Source organism: Oryzias latipes, chromosome 6, assembly GCF_002234675.1.
Source record: "Oryzias latipes chromosome 6, ASM223467v1".
In the NCBI taxonomy this organism is placed as follows: domain Eukaryota; kingdom Metazoa; phylum Chordata; class Actinopteri; order Beloniformes; family Adrianichthyidae; genus Oryzias; species Oryzias latipes.
Genome location: NC_019864.2, coordinates 28005623 through 28021117, shown reverse-complemented (window position 1 = coordinate 28021117; position 15495 = coordinate 28005623). Strand labels below are relative to the sequence as shown.

The following is a 15495-nucleotide window of genomic DNA, read 5'->3' as shown; positions in this document are numbered from 1 at the left end:
GAGAATCTTTACATAAACAATGACAATAAAGTTTAATAGGCAAATAATTCTCCCTATGCTTTAATAAGAACAAACACTGAGAATTTGGCAGCATAAACTTGATTTTTCTCAACGTTCTCTTCTTCTTCTTTTATCAACACACTTCATGTGATAGATTAGGTATTAATATAGTGTCTCCAAATGCATTAAAAACAAGATATTAAGAAAAGAAATGTGTTTTTCATTTCCCGCCCAGGCTTGTACTGAAGAACAGATACATCCATTTTTTTCGGTGTCAGGCAAAAAAGTTCAATTTGCCTTAAGAAAATGAACTTCAGTAATCTACTCATTTGAAAAACTGAAGGGAAATTTTAAAATGAAGTCCAACTTTATTTTAAAGAAATATTTAACATATTTTATTAATCTTCAAAATAGTGGTGGATTAAAGGCTTTGTTAGAAATGTAGATAATAAACATTACAAGCCAGATGTCAGTTAATCGCCAGCTACGTCTAAAAACATGTCAGATAGTTTGGTTGGGTCAGGACGTAAAAAAAATGTTCTGACTTTCTGGAGTCAATGATAACGCATTAACCGTTGTGCTATCCTAGGCACTTAAACATTGGGAGTTGGGTCATCTAGACCCACTAGACAGTGCTCTGAACCTTTTTTCTTCAATGATTTGTGAACCTCACTGGTGTCCATGGATTACATGAAATCCTTCCACCTTTATCCACCTTTGTCCTGGTAGGGAGAACACGTCAATGTAAGGGTGGGGTCATCTAAGATAGCACAAGGGTTAAAAATATCTGTGAAAGTAAAAAGATGGTTGTATAACTTTTAAATAAAAACAAAGACAAATTGACTTTATTTTCCAACCAAGAAGTAGCTGATAGCCTCTTGATTTAATTGTCTATTTTCTGTTTTTTTTTCCTTCCAGTTGTTGCACGTAAAAAACATAGTTTGTTCCTCAAGCTCCAAAGACCAGACGGTTGATTAATGTCTGCTTCCCGTCTGTTGCTCATGTGGAGCATAAAGCCCTAGAGCTTTTCGTTATATAACAAAATAAGATTATATTGCAGTCGGCACAAACAGAGCAGCACAGACGACCCTGAGTGTCTGCTCTAAAAAAAAAGCAAAAAAAAAAAACAGACGATGGAACAAAGGGAGTTTTTAAACAGTTAAGATGGATGTGCAGTCTGGCAAGATCGAGTCTTCAGTAATAAAAAGACACCATAGCATGTGTGTCTGCAGACAAAACCAGATCTACTTGGAATAGAGTAACAAAAAAGAAACGTTTTTTAAAAGACTGGAAATCTTTTTCTTTTCAGGAAAGTAAAATCAACACTTAATGTGCCACAAATTCCTGTGGACATCCCCAACTTAAAAAATATATTTTAACAGGAAAATGTTTATTAAAATGATATTTTGCACAAAGAAGGGCAGATTGTTCAAGAGGAGTTTTTTTCCCCAGAGCAGTCAACCTCCTAAACAAAATATGAACCTTCAAAAAAAAAAAAAAGAAATCTGTAACAACTATATACCAATCATGTGCAAAATTAGAAGTCCAGAAAGTGCAACAACGGTTACGTGTAATACACGTATGTATATGTATATATGTATATATCCATAGTTCCATAAATTCTTCTATTTTTCTTCTCTTTTATTCCTTTATTTCTTTTGCCCAAACAGCTGGAGAGCACCGCGCCTTTCGTTGTCACAAGCTTCTTGTGTAACAATGACGATAAAGCATTTCTGATTCTGACGATTTATTTCTTTGTGAAGAAATGTTAATAAAAGAATCAACAAATAAAACAGCACATACTTCATGAAGAACACCTACGTCCAGTTGCTATTTGTATTCCACACAAGTCCTCTTTCCCTTCCCAGAAGATGGGTGGTCTCATCAGTGTTGACTTGTGCTGATTGTGTGGAGAAATGAAAAAAGGTCCTTCTGGTTTGTCTTGATAAACTGTGGGACCAAGTTGTAATTAAGCCTCGAACATTCATTTATCTCCAAACAGGTTTTGATTTTTTTTAGACCAACGAGGCTGCAGACGTTCAGTTCATTGGAGAATATTGGTTTATTCAAGAAAGAATTATTCACTACCAAGGATGTCTTAAGGCCAGACACAGACAAATCAAAGAAGAAAAGCGGTATTAATAATTAGATTTGGTATAATCCAAATCTGGTTGAATGTTTACAGGTTGTTTGGGTCTGATTTAATCCAGATTACTCCAAAAATAAAGGCTAGATTATCTGAACTGTATTTTTAAAATAGCCTTATTATTAATGACTACCAGATTATTTTGAGTTTTCTGTTTATTTCCTATATTTTTCAGTAACCAATGGGCAACTGTGGAGTGGGAAACTCCTTATGAAGAGAGAAAACGACACAAACAACTCTTGAAAAATCAAACCAAGGAGACGGTCTGCTGTGACAGAACTAAACATACAACACAGAAAAACTGACATCAGTTCAAATCCTGTTCAGGTTCAATGAAGGGCTTTTGATTGACAGCTGCTGGAGCAGTTGACTTTGATGCTGCAGTATGGAGAAATATGATAGCAATGTCACATCTGAAAGAGGGCTGCGCTGTGGTATGGTGGTTTGCGCTCTTGCTTCACAGCAAAAAGGCCCTGGTTTGAATCCCAACTGGCACCTTTCTGGACTCTGGCTTCCTTCCACAGTCTAGAAAACATGCTTCATTGTTTACTTGGGGACTGTAAATTGCTCCTATGTCCGTGTGCATGAGTGTGTGTGGCCCTGTGACCGACTGACATGTTCACGGTGGACTCTGCTTTCACCCAACAGTGGCTGAGATAAACTCCAGCAACACGGTGAACCCAAAAAGGATTCAGCAAATTCTGAAGGTGGATGGAGAGCTGAGAGAACAAACCATTGTCCAAGAAAAATGCACCTCCATAGGATTTGTTTTTACAATGAATTGTACATTTATCAAAGTGCATTTTGGGTAGTTTTGGAATTTGGGTCGCTTTGGAAGATGTAATATTCATATAAATGCTCTTGTCTTAAAAGATTGCAAGAAATACACACTTTGCTAGTCTCTTTGCTAACATTGTTTCTGTTTGTTTTGTTGTATTAAATGATTGGAAAATAAAAAACCTTTAAAGAATAGATAAATAGTTTCACACCATCGACTTTCTTCTGGCCTTGGAATGTACATGTCTATATTAAATGAATTGATATTTTTTGATAAATGCTGACTATTTTAAAGTTTAACATATAAACATTAAAGAGTGATCATACTTTTGTAAAATGGATAAAAAACCAGTATTTTGTCCACAGATGAAGAAAAACACAGAAAAAAAGAGATAATGTCCATAATGGACAAAAAAAACTATAGCAGCTTTGATTACAAACGATATTCCAGACTTTTATTTGTGTACAAAATAAATTTACAAACATATCTAACGCTTCAAAGATCTCAACAGGGACACACCTTCAGCTCTGTTCTAAATCAGAAAGAAAATGTGCAGAAAATCAGTCCGAGTGAGTCCTCCCCGCATACAGGATCTATTTGAACTGGTTGTCGATCAGCGTGCCCTTCATCTTGGCCTTCTTGGCTTCTAGCTCCGCCAGCTCCTGCAGCCTCCTCTTGCTCATGCCCTTCCTCTCCAGCTGCTTCTCGATCACCTTCGCGTTCTGCGCGTAGGAGTCCGCCACCTCCCTGGCCTCGATCTCCTCCTCCTCCTCGTCGATGGTGGACACCGTGACGGAGCTGAACTTGCCCATGTCTTTGGTTCTCTTCGTCATCATCACGCGGACCTTCTTGGGGGCTTCGGGCTGCTTCTGGCTGTAGACGCTGGTGTTCCCGAAGCCCTGTCCGAACTTGACGACGGCTCCGTCCACGATGAATATGACCGGGTTGTTCTTCTCCTGGTGCTGGTAAAAGAGCAGCAGGCCGCATTTGCCGCACTTTTTGCGGTGCTGCCGCTCGATGCCCTCGGCGCGCTTGATGTACGTGGTCTCGTCTGCCTCCACGTTGCAGATCTTGTGCGCGTGTTTGGCCACATCGACCACCCTCGCGCGGTCCCGGGGCCTCATGGGAAGCTTCTCCAGCTGGCAGTCCAGAACCAGGACCATCTGCCCGCACAGACAGTAGTAGACATGGAGGGGCTTTTCTCCGTCGTCGTACTCCTCTCGGTCCCGGGTGTCCGAACACACCACACTCCTGGACACGACTTTCGGCATCCTTTCCACGTAATTACGGGAAAAAAAAATACAGGCTAAAAGAGCGTAACTCTCAGGAAATGTACGCCATATCGAAACAAGCAGAAGTGCTTACTACTTCCGGTGTGCGACTGCAGTAGTATTCCCCCCTACTAACTTTTGTTCCGCTCTTGCTATCGTTAGAATTAATCAATTGCCGGTCACTTATTTTCAAGGTTTATAAACATTTCTAATAATTAAAATAATTTAATTGTCCTAATTTTCCCTAAACATATTTCTGGAGCCCACACCAAACAGTTTAATGCTTTAAGACATTTATTCAGAAATTACAGACAAAGTACAAAACACATTTCTCTAGACAACATGGACAAATGGCACGTTAAATCCAAAGGGTGGAAGTGCAGCAGATTCTTCACTGACAACAAGTAGTGTCGCAGGTCTTCCCTTTGCACACGCAGCCAGATGCGCACTTAGTGCAGCCGGATGGGCAGCATGCACAGCAGCCTGGATACAAGGACAGAGGAAACATCAGGGACACGACTGACATTTATCCACATGGAGATTAGACGAAGCAAAAAAAAAATAAAATAAATAAAAAAAAAAAAACGCAAACTGTTGTCACTTGGTGACAGACAGGCCAGGGTGTATAAATCCAAAGATAAAAATATCCACAAAGGATATATTTGGTCACTAAACTTACTTTTCTTGCAGCTGGTGCAGGAGCAGTTTGTGCAGGTGCAAGAGCCGCCGCAGTTGCATTTTCCAGCTGAGCAGAAGAATAATAAATAATTTAAAGAGCCAACAATAACATAAAAACATACCCTAAACCTCAGAGCGCATTAAGATATCACTTACTTTTGGAGCAGTCGCAGGGGTCCATTATTATTTTTCTTTAAAGGCTGCTTGATCCTTTAGAGAGCCGCTGCAGGTCCGTCTGTCAGAGTCGAGTCGGTGTGAATGAATGGAAAGGGGCGGGTCTTTTATAGGGCTCAGAGGAAAACAGAACCGGGTGCAAAACACGCCAGTCACGCTGCAACGGCGCAGATCATTAAAGGTCTGTGCACACGACTTTAGAGAAACACTCAGCTGCGGGAAAACAAATTTTCATCCAAGGACACTTTGTTTTTTAAATATTATATAAGGCTGTTTTCCAGAACAATAAATCCTAAACCTTTTTTCACTCCCGTGAGTTATTTAATAAGTCAAGAGTACTCAAACAGGCGCGAGGAACATTTGTTTTGTTGGCACCTTTTGTGAATAAAAATAATAAAAAAAAGTTTGTCCAAAAGGCTTAATGAGCATAAACAACAGTATAGAATCATACAAATAAAAATGGTTTACATATTAAAACATAAAAAAGGAAGTAAAACATAACATGGCACAAAAAAACAAAACAAAAGTTTTTATCTCCAAAAAATTATCTGTCTATTGAACTATTAGGATTTCCCTAACAAACAATAAAACACTAATCTACTAAATACAAAACCTCGATATCAACTTTTTTAAGTAAATGTCCGTTTACATTATTTTTAAGAATATCCCAATTGTTAAAAGCTGAAGTTTAATTCTGGAAATATCGTGAAAATAAAGGCAATAATATTTAGTGTTGAGTTTAATAAACATTTAAATTTGTTTTACTTTTACAAAACACCTAAAAAAAGGTGATTATCAATTTTTTTTTGGATAATTAGACCAACATTCTTATTTTTTGGGATGTTTGTAGGGGTTTCGTGTGTGCACACGGTCCAAACAGCCTCCTGTTGCCTGCTCGTTCCTCGTGCGGCTCTGCACGCGGACTCCTTTTCTGCGCTCGTGAGCAAACAGGCCATTGTGATGTGCTGCGTTCATGAATCGCGTGTTCTGTGGGGAAATGAGCCAAAAGCGAGCGGAGTGCAAATGGCGAGGCAGCCAAAACCGCACACGAAGAGTTTTCTTTATGTTTTTTGCATCTGTTTAAACACGTCTGATCTAATTTAAACTTTTTCAGACGACGTGAAAATAAAATTATTCAGACCAAAAAGATTTTAAAACGGAAATACAGCGAACACATTTAACCCGGTGAATTACATTAATTTTCTAATAGAGATTAATCAGTTTGTTTGACCTCGGAGACAGTTTCCTCTTTTTGCTCTCGTCACCAATCATTCTCGTCATTATAAATTAAGAAAAAAAATCTTAAAATGAGAAACCACATTTCTAATTCATTTCATTATAAAAGAAATGCCACCAAATTTTGTTGAACCTGCACACTATTTAAAGTAAAATAGAAGTATTCAGTTGATAAACAACATAAACATCACAACGTGAAATGTTTTTTCTGTTTTAGGGTAAGAAAATAATTACCGGTAAATACATTACATTTGTTTTGTTTTTTTAAATCAAACCTAAAAGTAACATTTCAGATGTTTATTTTTTAACTCCTTAAAATTTTGACTTTTAGTACTTACTAACAGGAAATCCTATAGTTGTAAATGCAGTCAAATCTAAAACATACTGGTTGATATTTTTAAAAAAAATTAAAAAACACCAAATCAGCTTTATTGTGTCCTTTTGTTGCATTTAATCTATTGTGTCATGACTTTTTATTGTTCAAACTATGTTTATATACGTCTTTTATGTAAAGCACCTTGTTGATGAAAGGTGGTATAGAAATAAAGATGATTGTAGCTAAAATAAAATATTCCTGTTTGTCAGAAATGCGTGTTTTTCTTAGAAACTTTTCAAAGACAATAAATTTGACTAAACAGGTCTAGAACTGCAATGAGATGATATTCCTGGCATAATAATTTATATGAATATTAGAGAAAAATCAACCAGAACATCAAAGGAAAACGTGTAGATCTTAGGAAATTAAACAAAACAAAAAAATTCAAGGAAATGCATTTCAACATAAAAATACGTCACACAAAAGCATCAAAGTTGAGCTCAGATAACATACAATTCATGACAAATGTTACACGAAACAATGAAATGAAGGAAAGGAGGATCAACTCTTCAGCTTCCAGAGCTCGGCGTGTTCTCATGCAGGCTCTGCAGGGCCAGGTCCGTCCACTTCATCTCCTGCTCCTTCACCGATTCTGTGGACCCGCCGTTGTCCTGCTCAGCTTCAGGAAGTTCACTCTAAAAAAAGAGGAGCAGATCACTTCACGTTATCAAAAAGAAGAGAGGATCGCAGAAGCACACGGTGGACCAAACTGCAGACGAAAAGGAAGAATCAGACACTGAGAGGAACGGCCTGTATATTCTATAGAGAAAAAAAAGATAAGATAAAAACAAATGTTTTGTTCAGTTCTGGTCTAAATTACTGTCAAAATGTGTTTTAATGATGATAACATTAGAAAATAGGCACTGGCCTTAATAAAAAATGCACACCCACAGTAATTTAGACGTCACATTATGATGCTAATCTTTTTTTTTTTTGGCAGAAACTGGCTTTCAATCTTTTGCAACAATCATCGTCCAAAATAATTAGTTGTTTTGAGATCATTTGTACCCTAATTAGATACGTAAAGGAGGGTAAAAATAGGTTTATTATACATCCATAGTTGCAAATTACTTGCTATTATTCAGAGTAAATATGCTGTTAGGTAAGAATCATCTGCTAGGTTTGAAGTTCAATTACATCCAATAATTTCGTTTTTTACAGAATAATTTCACATTGTGGTGTTGACATCATGTGACTCTTTCTGCTCTTTTTTTGTGCATCAACCAATAAAGACAGAGAACTTTTATTGTTATTTCCCCCTAAACCCAAACCAAGTAAAAATAGTCCACAAATCTCAACAGCTCCTCGTCTGAGTTTGTTGCCGCGGTAACCTTGTTACCTTAGTCCAGACTCCGCCCACCTGAGTCACAAGTTTCACTTCGGGTGTGCGGAAGAAGTCATCTTAAAGTGATGATCAGACGTTTTTTTTATCCTCCTATAACTCCAACTGATATTAAATTATCAAATGAGAATTGATCATTTGATGTTTAAAGTTACATTTCCATTACTTGACTGTTTTATTGTTGTTTAAAAGCTACTTACATCTGTTGTACTTTAAATAGCCGAATGCAAAGGTCATCTTGCTTTTTTTTAACCCTTTTTAATTTTAAAGCTGCCGTTTGGTCTAATTTACATGTATTCATCTCTGTATTTGGTTCATTTTATCACTTGGATTTGTTTCAAGAATTATTTCTATCACGGAGAAAATCCTTTTAGAAATCAAGAAATACATAAATGAATAAATGAAATAACGGTTATTAGTCATAACAGCAGAGATTTTTGCATTGATGGACATAATACCCACTTAGCAGGCATAACATTCATGTAATTTACTGATTATTGACTAAAGGCAAGTTTGATTCATTGCTTGAAAAGGGGGTGAGAAGGTTATATAATATTTATTATCACCGTATGCTTATCAGCAGCAACATTTGGCTAAACCCCATGATTTTACTTTATTCTTATTAGGACAAATCTGCTCACATTCATAGTGAACACTGAACTTTTTTTGCCATGGTGAATCCCTCCATCAGAGCACGTTTATCCTGCACACGTGCGTGTAAATAACTCAGGATCTTCCTCTTATCAACGCAAGAACAGATTACTGTAATGCCCTCCTTTCTGGTGTGAAGAAAACCTCTTAATTGCGTGGAACTAGTCCAGGACTCGGCTGCACGGCGTTTGACGAGGACCAGGATGTTAGAATCTCTGCACTGGCTCCCTGTCGGCTGTAGGATTTTCCATCAGACTTGCTTTTAGATTATGAACCTCCCAGAGCCCTCAGGTCCTGCTGAAGGTCCCTAGGGTCAGGACAAAAATCCACGGCGAGGCCTCGTTTAGACTCTACAGGCCTCGTCTGTGGAGCAGCACTGTCCAGGTTTTTAAAAAAGACATTAAGGACACTTCTATTTCAATCAGCTTTTAATTAGATCTCATATGTGGGATGTAGAATTTTGCTCTTACATTTTATTGTATCACACATTTGTTTGATGCTTTTTAACTCTAATTGTACTTATATTTTAGGTGTTTTTTTATGCATTAACTCACTTAAATTTATCATTTTTTTATATTTCAACTTCTCAATTTATTACTTTTACACTTTAGACTGTTTACGAGGGTCTTCTTCCCCTCAGCTGGGGTGTTGTGGCCCTGCTTGTCCTCTGACCTGCCCAGCCTGGTGTGCCCACGCCGGGCAGGTCAGAGGACTCGGGGGTTTGGGGGCTTTAGGGTGGGAGGTGATGGGGATGAGTTGTGCCGCTTGGATGCTCACAACAGGACGACGAGGCGGACGGCGCCTTCTGGGTTCTCTCTTCTTCAGCTTTTTATAATCATTTCTCTTTTATGTGTGTTAGTGTATTTTATAATGAGGCGCTTATTTCAATGTATTATTGCATGAGTGGGGATTGGTGTTTTTGTTTGCTGTTTTAATGAGCTGTTATTTTAACATGAATAAGGTGTTATAGACATAAAATTAATTTGAATATATGAAAACTAAAAAAGTTACAGTTTCAGTCAAATTATTTAGGCCGTTTCAGATAAGACAAAACATTAGGGGAAAAACTGAAGGCTTTTAAACAATTATAATACATGATCCCGGTGAAGGACTTTAGTTGCACCGGCTCGTCACGTGTGAGCGTTTACCAGCGGCACGGTGACGTCTTCGTAGGGCAGCTTGTCTTCCCTCCAAGCGTCATCGGTGAGGTCCAGGACTCTCCCGTCTCGCTGGATTTCGCTGTCCATCTCCAGAGTTCGGCTCCTGGCGGGGGTCCAAACACAGAAAACAGCTAACAGACTGCGGCGTCCACGGCTGATTCAATCTGTATTTTAAAAAACTGCTTAGAAGTAAACACAGAGCAGATCAAGGAGCAGGAGCAGGATGTTTGCGTCAGTGGTGGCGCTTGGTGATGACGGATGAATGCTGCTTTCAAGTGCAAGAGGAAAATACAGAACGCTGGTACTTTTTTTTTCTTTTTTAATATCACAGAGCGTAAGCAGAGCACAGTGAACCAACAAAGTCATTTAGAAAGTGCAACCAGAAAATCAAATATAGAACAGCAAGCAATAGCAAGAGAACACAATTTGTAACACAAGACTTATTTTTCTATCTTTTTGTTCTTTCAGGTTATATTAGTAAGAATTTTACTTTTTGATTCCTCACAGTTAAATAATTAAAACCAAGTAGACTAAAACAATTCTATTAACCTATTGTGAAATTCTTAACACACATGTAGTCTGATATATTTTAAGGATTATAACACCTTTGATGATGGTAATTTACGATGATTTATATCGCTAGGTGCAGAGCGCGACAAAGACTTGGTGAGGTCGTCGGCGCCCACATGACAATGCTTTCTATGGGCTTTGGTGGCATCTAAGTAGCTTTTATATAATGTATATATATTCATATTTCTATATATTTATACATATACATAAATATAAAGTATATATGTATATAATTTCCATACATACATAATTTGTTGCTGTTAAATAAGAGAAGCAGTCAACCTCAAATGCTCAAACTTTAATGAAAAATGCATAGTTGCAGGACTTCTTACAAATAAAAAAATTATTAAAAAGAATTTAAAAAATAATTTTTAAACATGTAGAAGTTTTAGACATCTTTGACATGTAATTTAAATTATTTAGAAAAGCCCAACAATAACTCCATAATAAGTCAATAGTAAGTCAATAATAATAATAAATAATAACAATATATAAATAATAATAATGAATCAATAATAAAGAAATAAATACATCAATTGTCAGTCAATAATAATAATAAATAATAACAATATATAAATAATAAGCCAATAATAATAACAATAATGAATAATAAATAATAATATAAAATCAATAGTAAATAACAATAATAAATGATAACAATAAATCAATATGAAGTCAATAATAATAAATCAATAAGAAGTCCAAAAGTCAACAACAGATTTACTCTTAAAAAAAGAAAAACAAGAAAAACTATAGATTTACTGATTCATGTGAGTGCTCAATTTGAGTAACACAGATGGTATGGTGCCAGGTTTCAAGCGAACAGTCTGGCCTCTTATCAAAATCTGTTTCCACAAAATGTTCTGAACATAGCCCAACTGTATTGTAACCACAGTGATCCATCTGGGTTAGCTCTTTTTATTGCTAAGGCCCATTTTTTCCTTAAGTCGGAATCCAATGGAAACCTGCAAGAAAAGTTCAGTCACTGAGTCAGAAATGTATAAATCTATATTAATATAATAGCCCAGTCCTAGTATACTGTTATATTTATGTCGACAGCAAATTATACGTACATCATGCCTACATGTTGATAATAGCCCTGCAGCATCATGCATGTCAACATGTTTTGTATTAATGAAGCCCCTGCAGCATTAAAATAAATAAATTATAGTTCTTACCTGTGAAATGTTATGCCTTCCTCCTTCCTGGACTCATTCCTCCAATTTTGGCAGTTGAAACCAACACAATGAACTGGGATTTTGCAAAAAATGTGTCCACATGCATGCACTGCAGCAGTGACTTGACCTCACCAAGATGGCCGTGCTCTCCTCCCATGAGGAATCACGTGATGTTTCCTCTAGCGATAGAACTCATTGGTAACTGTGACAAAAATCTCATAAAAACTGTCTCTCTTTCATAAATACAAACTTTTTTTTATTTTAAGAAAAAATATACTCAAATTAATTTAGCTAATCATCAAGGCCCATTTTTAGATGACCCTTCATCATAATAATTTAATAACTAATCTTGGTGAAGATTTGCATTCCTCTGCTTGTGCACAATCTGCGGGCTTTGATCAGTTCTAATTGATTTGTGTGACCAAATTTAGGATTAGAGTTATTTAAATTTTGTGGAGTCACTTGAGTTTCCTCTCAGATCTTCATCATTTGTATGTGTGTGTGCGTGTGTGTGTGTGTGTGTGTGTGTGTGTGTGTGTATGTGCAGGTGAATCCAGATGCTTCCTGTTCTCTGTGTTCCCCCCGATGACAACAGGATGTAGCAGCAGACCATGACTAAAAGGCCAGTGAGACCACACTCGCTTCATTAGGCAGAACCTCAACTCTGTTTCCCATAATAAAAAATCAAATATGTGTAACCAACAAAATATGAACCTTTGTTGTAGTTCATAGTTTGACCTAATGGGGGCAGTGTTGTCATTTCAGTTTATTTTTTTTACATTTATGAAACATTAGAATTTCAGACTTTTTATTTTTATTTTTTACTTATTTTAATTACACATACATAAATCGATGCTAATGTTGTACGTCATAAAAAAAGTGTGATTCTGAAGAAACGCAGGCATTGTCCGTTTTCTCGTGTGATTGTGTGTCTGCAGTGTTTTGTTTTTGACTGCTTTGTCAGTTCTGGATCAGTTGAATTCCTATGAATTCAGCTTCACAGGTCGACTGTGAGCCATCACTGGAAGGAAGCAGGCTACACCTGAACAGGTGTCCTGTAGGAAACTGTGTGGGAGAATAACTGTTTTTTTCTTTTTTCCTTTTCATTGTTGCTCTGACGAGGTCCGTGAAAGCCACAGCACCGTGTCACGCTATGTGTGACACATAAAACTAAGTGTACCGCAAATAGAAGATTCATTTACATTCCAACTGTTTTACATTTTACATCTGTTTCCTTTTACAACGATGGTTTGTGTAAAAGGTCTAAAATAAAAACTTTGCAGAGAGGGGGGATTAAAGAAAGGAAAAAAGAAAAAAAAAGTCTGATTTTAGCCCTTTTTTCTGTAATTCATAATCTGTTGCTTTTATAGGTAACAGGTTTATGAGTAACATAAAATGACACCAATTATGAGAGGCTGAGACTCTTTAAAGAGGAAAACTCCTCATTGAAGGAATTCACGCACCCGAGGCAGAAAAGTCTTTTCACTGAATAAACACGAGTCGAGTTTTGTATCACTGTTAGGCTGCACGGTGGTGTAGTTAGTGGTCAGTCGCTTCACAGCGTGAAAGCCCTGGTTTGAATCCCGACAGGGACTTTTCTGCGTGGAGTTAGCGTGTTCTCCTCGTGCATGTGTTTTCTGTGGCGCTCCAAGTTCCTCCCACAGTCCAAAAACAGGCGTCATAGGTTAACTGGTGATTCTAGAATGTGTGTAAGTGTGCGGCAGACTGACGACCTGTCCAGGGTGCACCCCACTTTCACCCACTGGTAGCAGGGATAGGCTCCAGCAACCCTGGAACCCCCCCAAAAATTAAGGAATTAAGCAGGTTCAGAAGATGGTTGGATGGACTTTATTACATCTGAATTATGATTTTTGAGCTGGTTAGTTAAAATGTATCTTATTCAACATGTTTTGTTCATTCACATTTTAAAGCAGAAGTGTCCAAACTTTTTGTTGTGGTGGAAATGTTCGTAATTCTTGTAACTATCTTAATAACATGAAGGAGCTGTTTAATGTACAGTTTGTTGCAACAGCTTACTTTTAACTGCTTTCCATATACAAATACATCAAAATATGTTATTTTTTTAAATCAATTTCTTGTGAAACTTTAACATTTCATTCCCAGGTAGCTTGTCGTAGAGACTATGTCATCATGGTGAATATGATCTATGCAATTCAGCCAACCACAATCAAGAAATAGACACACCTTTTTTATAAAGTGCTGGGGGCCGCATAGTATTTGTTCTATAGAAGGAGCCTGAATGTGAGTTTGGCCAATGAGCCAGACTTTGGACAGGCCTGTTGTATTGTGTTGTAACCCTTGTGCTATCCTAGGCACTTTAGCATTGGGAGTTGGGTCATCTAGACCCACTAGACAGTGCACTGAACCTTGTTTCTTCAATTATTTGTGATCTTCACTGGTGTCCATGGATTACATGATATCCTCTCCACCTTTATCCACCTTTGTCATGGTAGGGAGAACAGGTCAATGTAAGGGAGGTCGTCTCAGACGCCATCTTAACCTGTCATCACACAGAAACCCTTTTTTAAGTTGGACACAATCTTCAGACGTAAGTCTGTTTAATTCATTTTTCTATCATTTTAATAATCGTACAGAAGCAGTTTGTGCTTGGACTGTGATGCACACACTAAACTGGTTTTGGTTCTTTAAAATATTACATAGGCGTCCTGTTGTGTTTTTTTTTCTTTTTTCAAGCTGACACAATTTCCTGAACTATTTCTGAAATTTGGTTTCAACATGCTTCGGTCAGAAAACCACAGACACAAACGACAAAAATATGCTCTGTTACCTGTTTTTTAATGGACTATTAAGAAAACATGCAAGAAAGAACTTCCTGATGACCAGAAAATGTACATATTTAAACAAATATGTTGGTATTGTTGAAGCTTTGATTTACTGTTCATACTTCAGGTTGTGAACAATTCAGAAAACAAATACTAAGTTTTTGAAAACTTGATTAAAGAAATCAAACAATGTTTGGTCAATTTGATTTCTTTTTGTAATTCAAACTGCAAAAGGATGATTATGCGGAGCCCCTAAAGGGCCATTGATGAAAAAAAAAATGGAGGAAAAAAAAATTTGAAGTAAAAAACAAAAAAGTTTGAAGAAAAAAAAAAAACCTAACTGGTGCAAACCAGTTAGTTTCAGGTGCGCACCTGATACTAACTGGTTAGTAACAGTTAGTATCAGAAGATATCAGATGGTTGACCTGCTTGCTCCTTGTAGGGATGGGTATTGTTAAGGTTTTAACGGTACTACTACTCTCATCGATACTGCTTATCGATCTGGTATTTTAACGGTACTCTTATCGATACTTTTTGAGGACGAAAAATAAATAAATAAATAACAAATTAAGAACATAAAGCATTTTATTTACTCATTGTGCAACAACAGTGTTTTGTTTAACAAAAAATTTTACTTTATCCATGAGAATGTTCCAGACAGGATATTCATTTTAATTATTTAATCTAATTATTTTTTATTTTTTATGAGCGTGATTTTTCCTTTGATCTTTTGTCCATTTTCCACAACCTTGAATAGACTTTTCTGTCTGTCAAACACCCAGAGTTAAGTTAAGTTAAGTGAGATGATGGAAACAAATTCACTTTGATGCAGACTCCTTTTTATTTTTATTTTTTTTTAATCCAGTAAACCCAATAAATCATATTAATTTTATGGATGACAACTATCATTAGTCATTAATTATTATTAAGTATCAGGAAGCAGCTGATAGTTTGTCACGGGTCTGGAATCATAAGCGGTGAATCTAAGCCCCGCCTCTCTACCTGTTTGTTTTGTGTAGAACACGCCGCTCCAGCGTGTTCTTCACAGACAGCGCAAGATACGGTCATCGTAGCAGCAAGGTGACAGCATGGTAGGGGCTCCTTGATGCAAACTTCATTAATTTTACGCAG

General features: G+C 37.0%; 1 protein-coding gene across 3 annotated transcripts; it reads right to left on the bottom strand.

Annotated features, from left to right (window-relative positions):
- Nucleotides 1-3351: 3351 nt before the first annotated feature.
- Nucleotides 3352-10073, bottom strand: LOC100049397 (metallothionein). Of its 3 annotated transcripts, XR_908865.3 has the most exons (4): nucleotides 9801-10073; nucleotides 5030-7294; nucleotides 4875-4940; nucleotides 4472-4678 (listed from the first exon to the last, which is right to left on the bottom strand). XR_908865.3 is itself a non-coding variant. In XM_011475854.3 (3 exons), exon 3 carries the CDS (start codon nucleotides 4193-4195, stop codon nucleotides 3518-3520), a length of 678 nt encoding a protein of 225 aa, XP_011474156.1. In that variant the 5' UTR covers nucleotides 4196-4678; nucleotides 4875-4940; nucleotides 5030-5698; the 3' UTR covers nucleotides 3352-3517. The 3 variants fall into 3 exon arrangements, 2 of the variants coding, with proteins under 2 accessions (XP_011474156.1, NP_001098255.1); XM_011475854.3 differs by lacking the exon at nucleotides 9801-10073 and having other exon boundaries at nucleotides 3352-4678; nucleotides 5030-5698; NM_001104785.1 differs by lacking the exon at nucleotides 9801-10073 and having other exon boundaries at nucleotides 5030-5129.
- Nucleotides 10074-15495: the final 5422 nt, after the last annotated feature.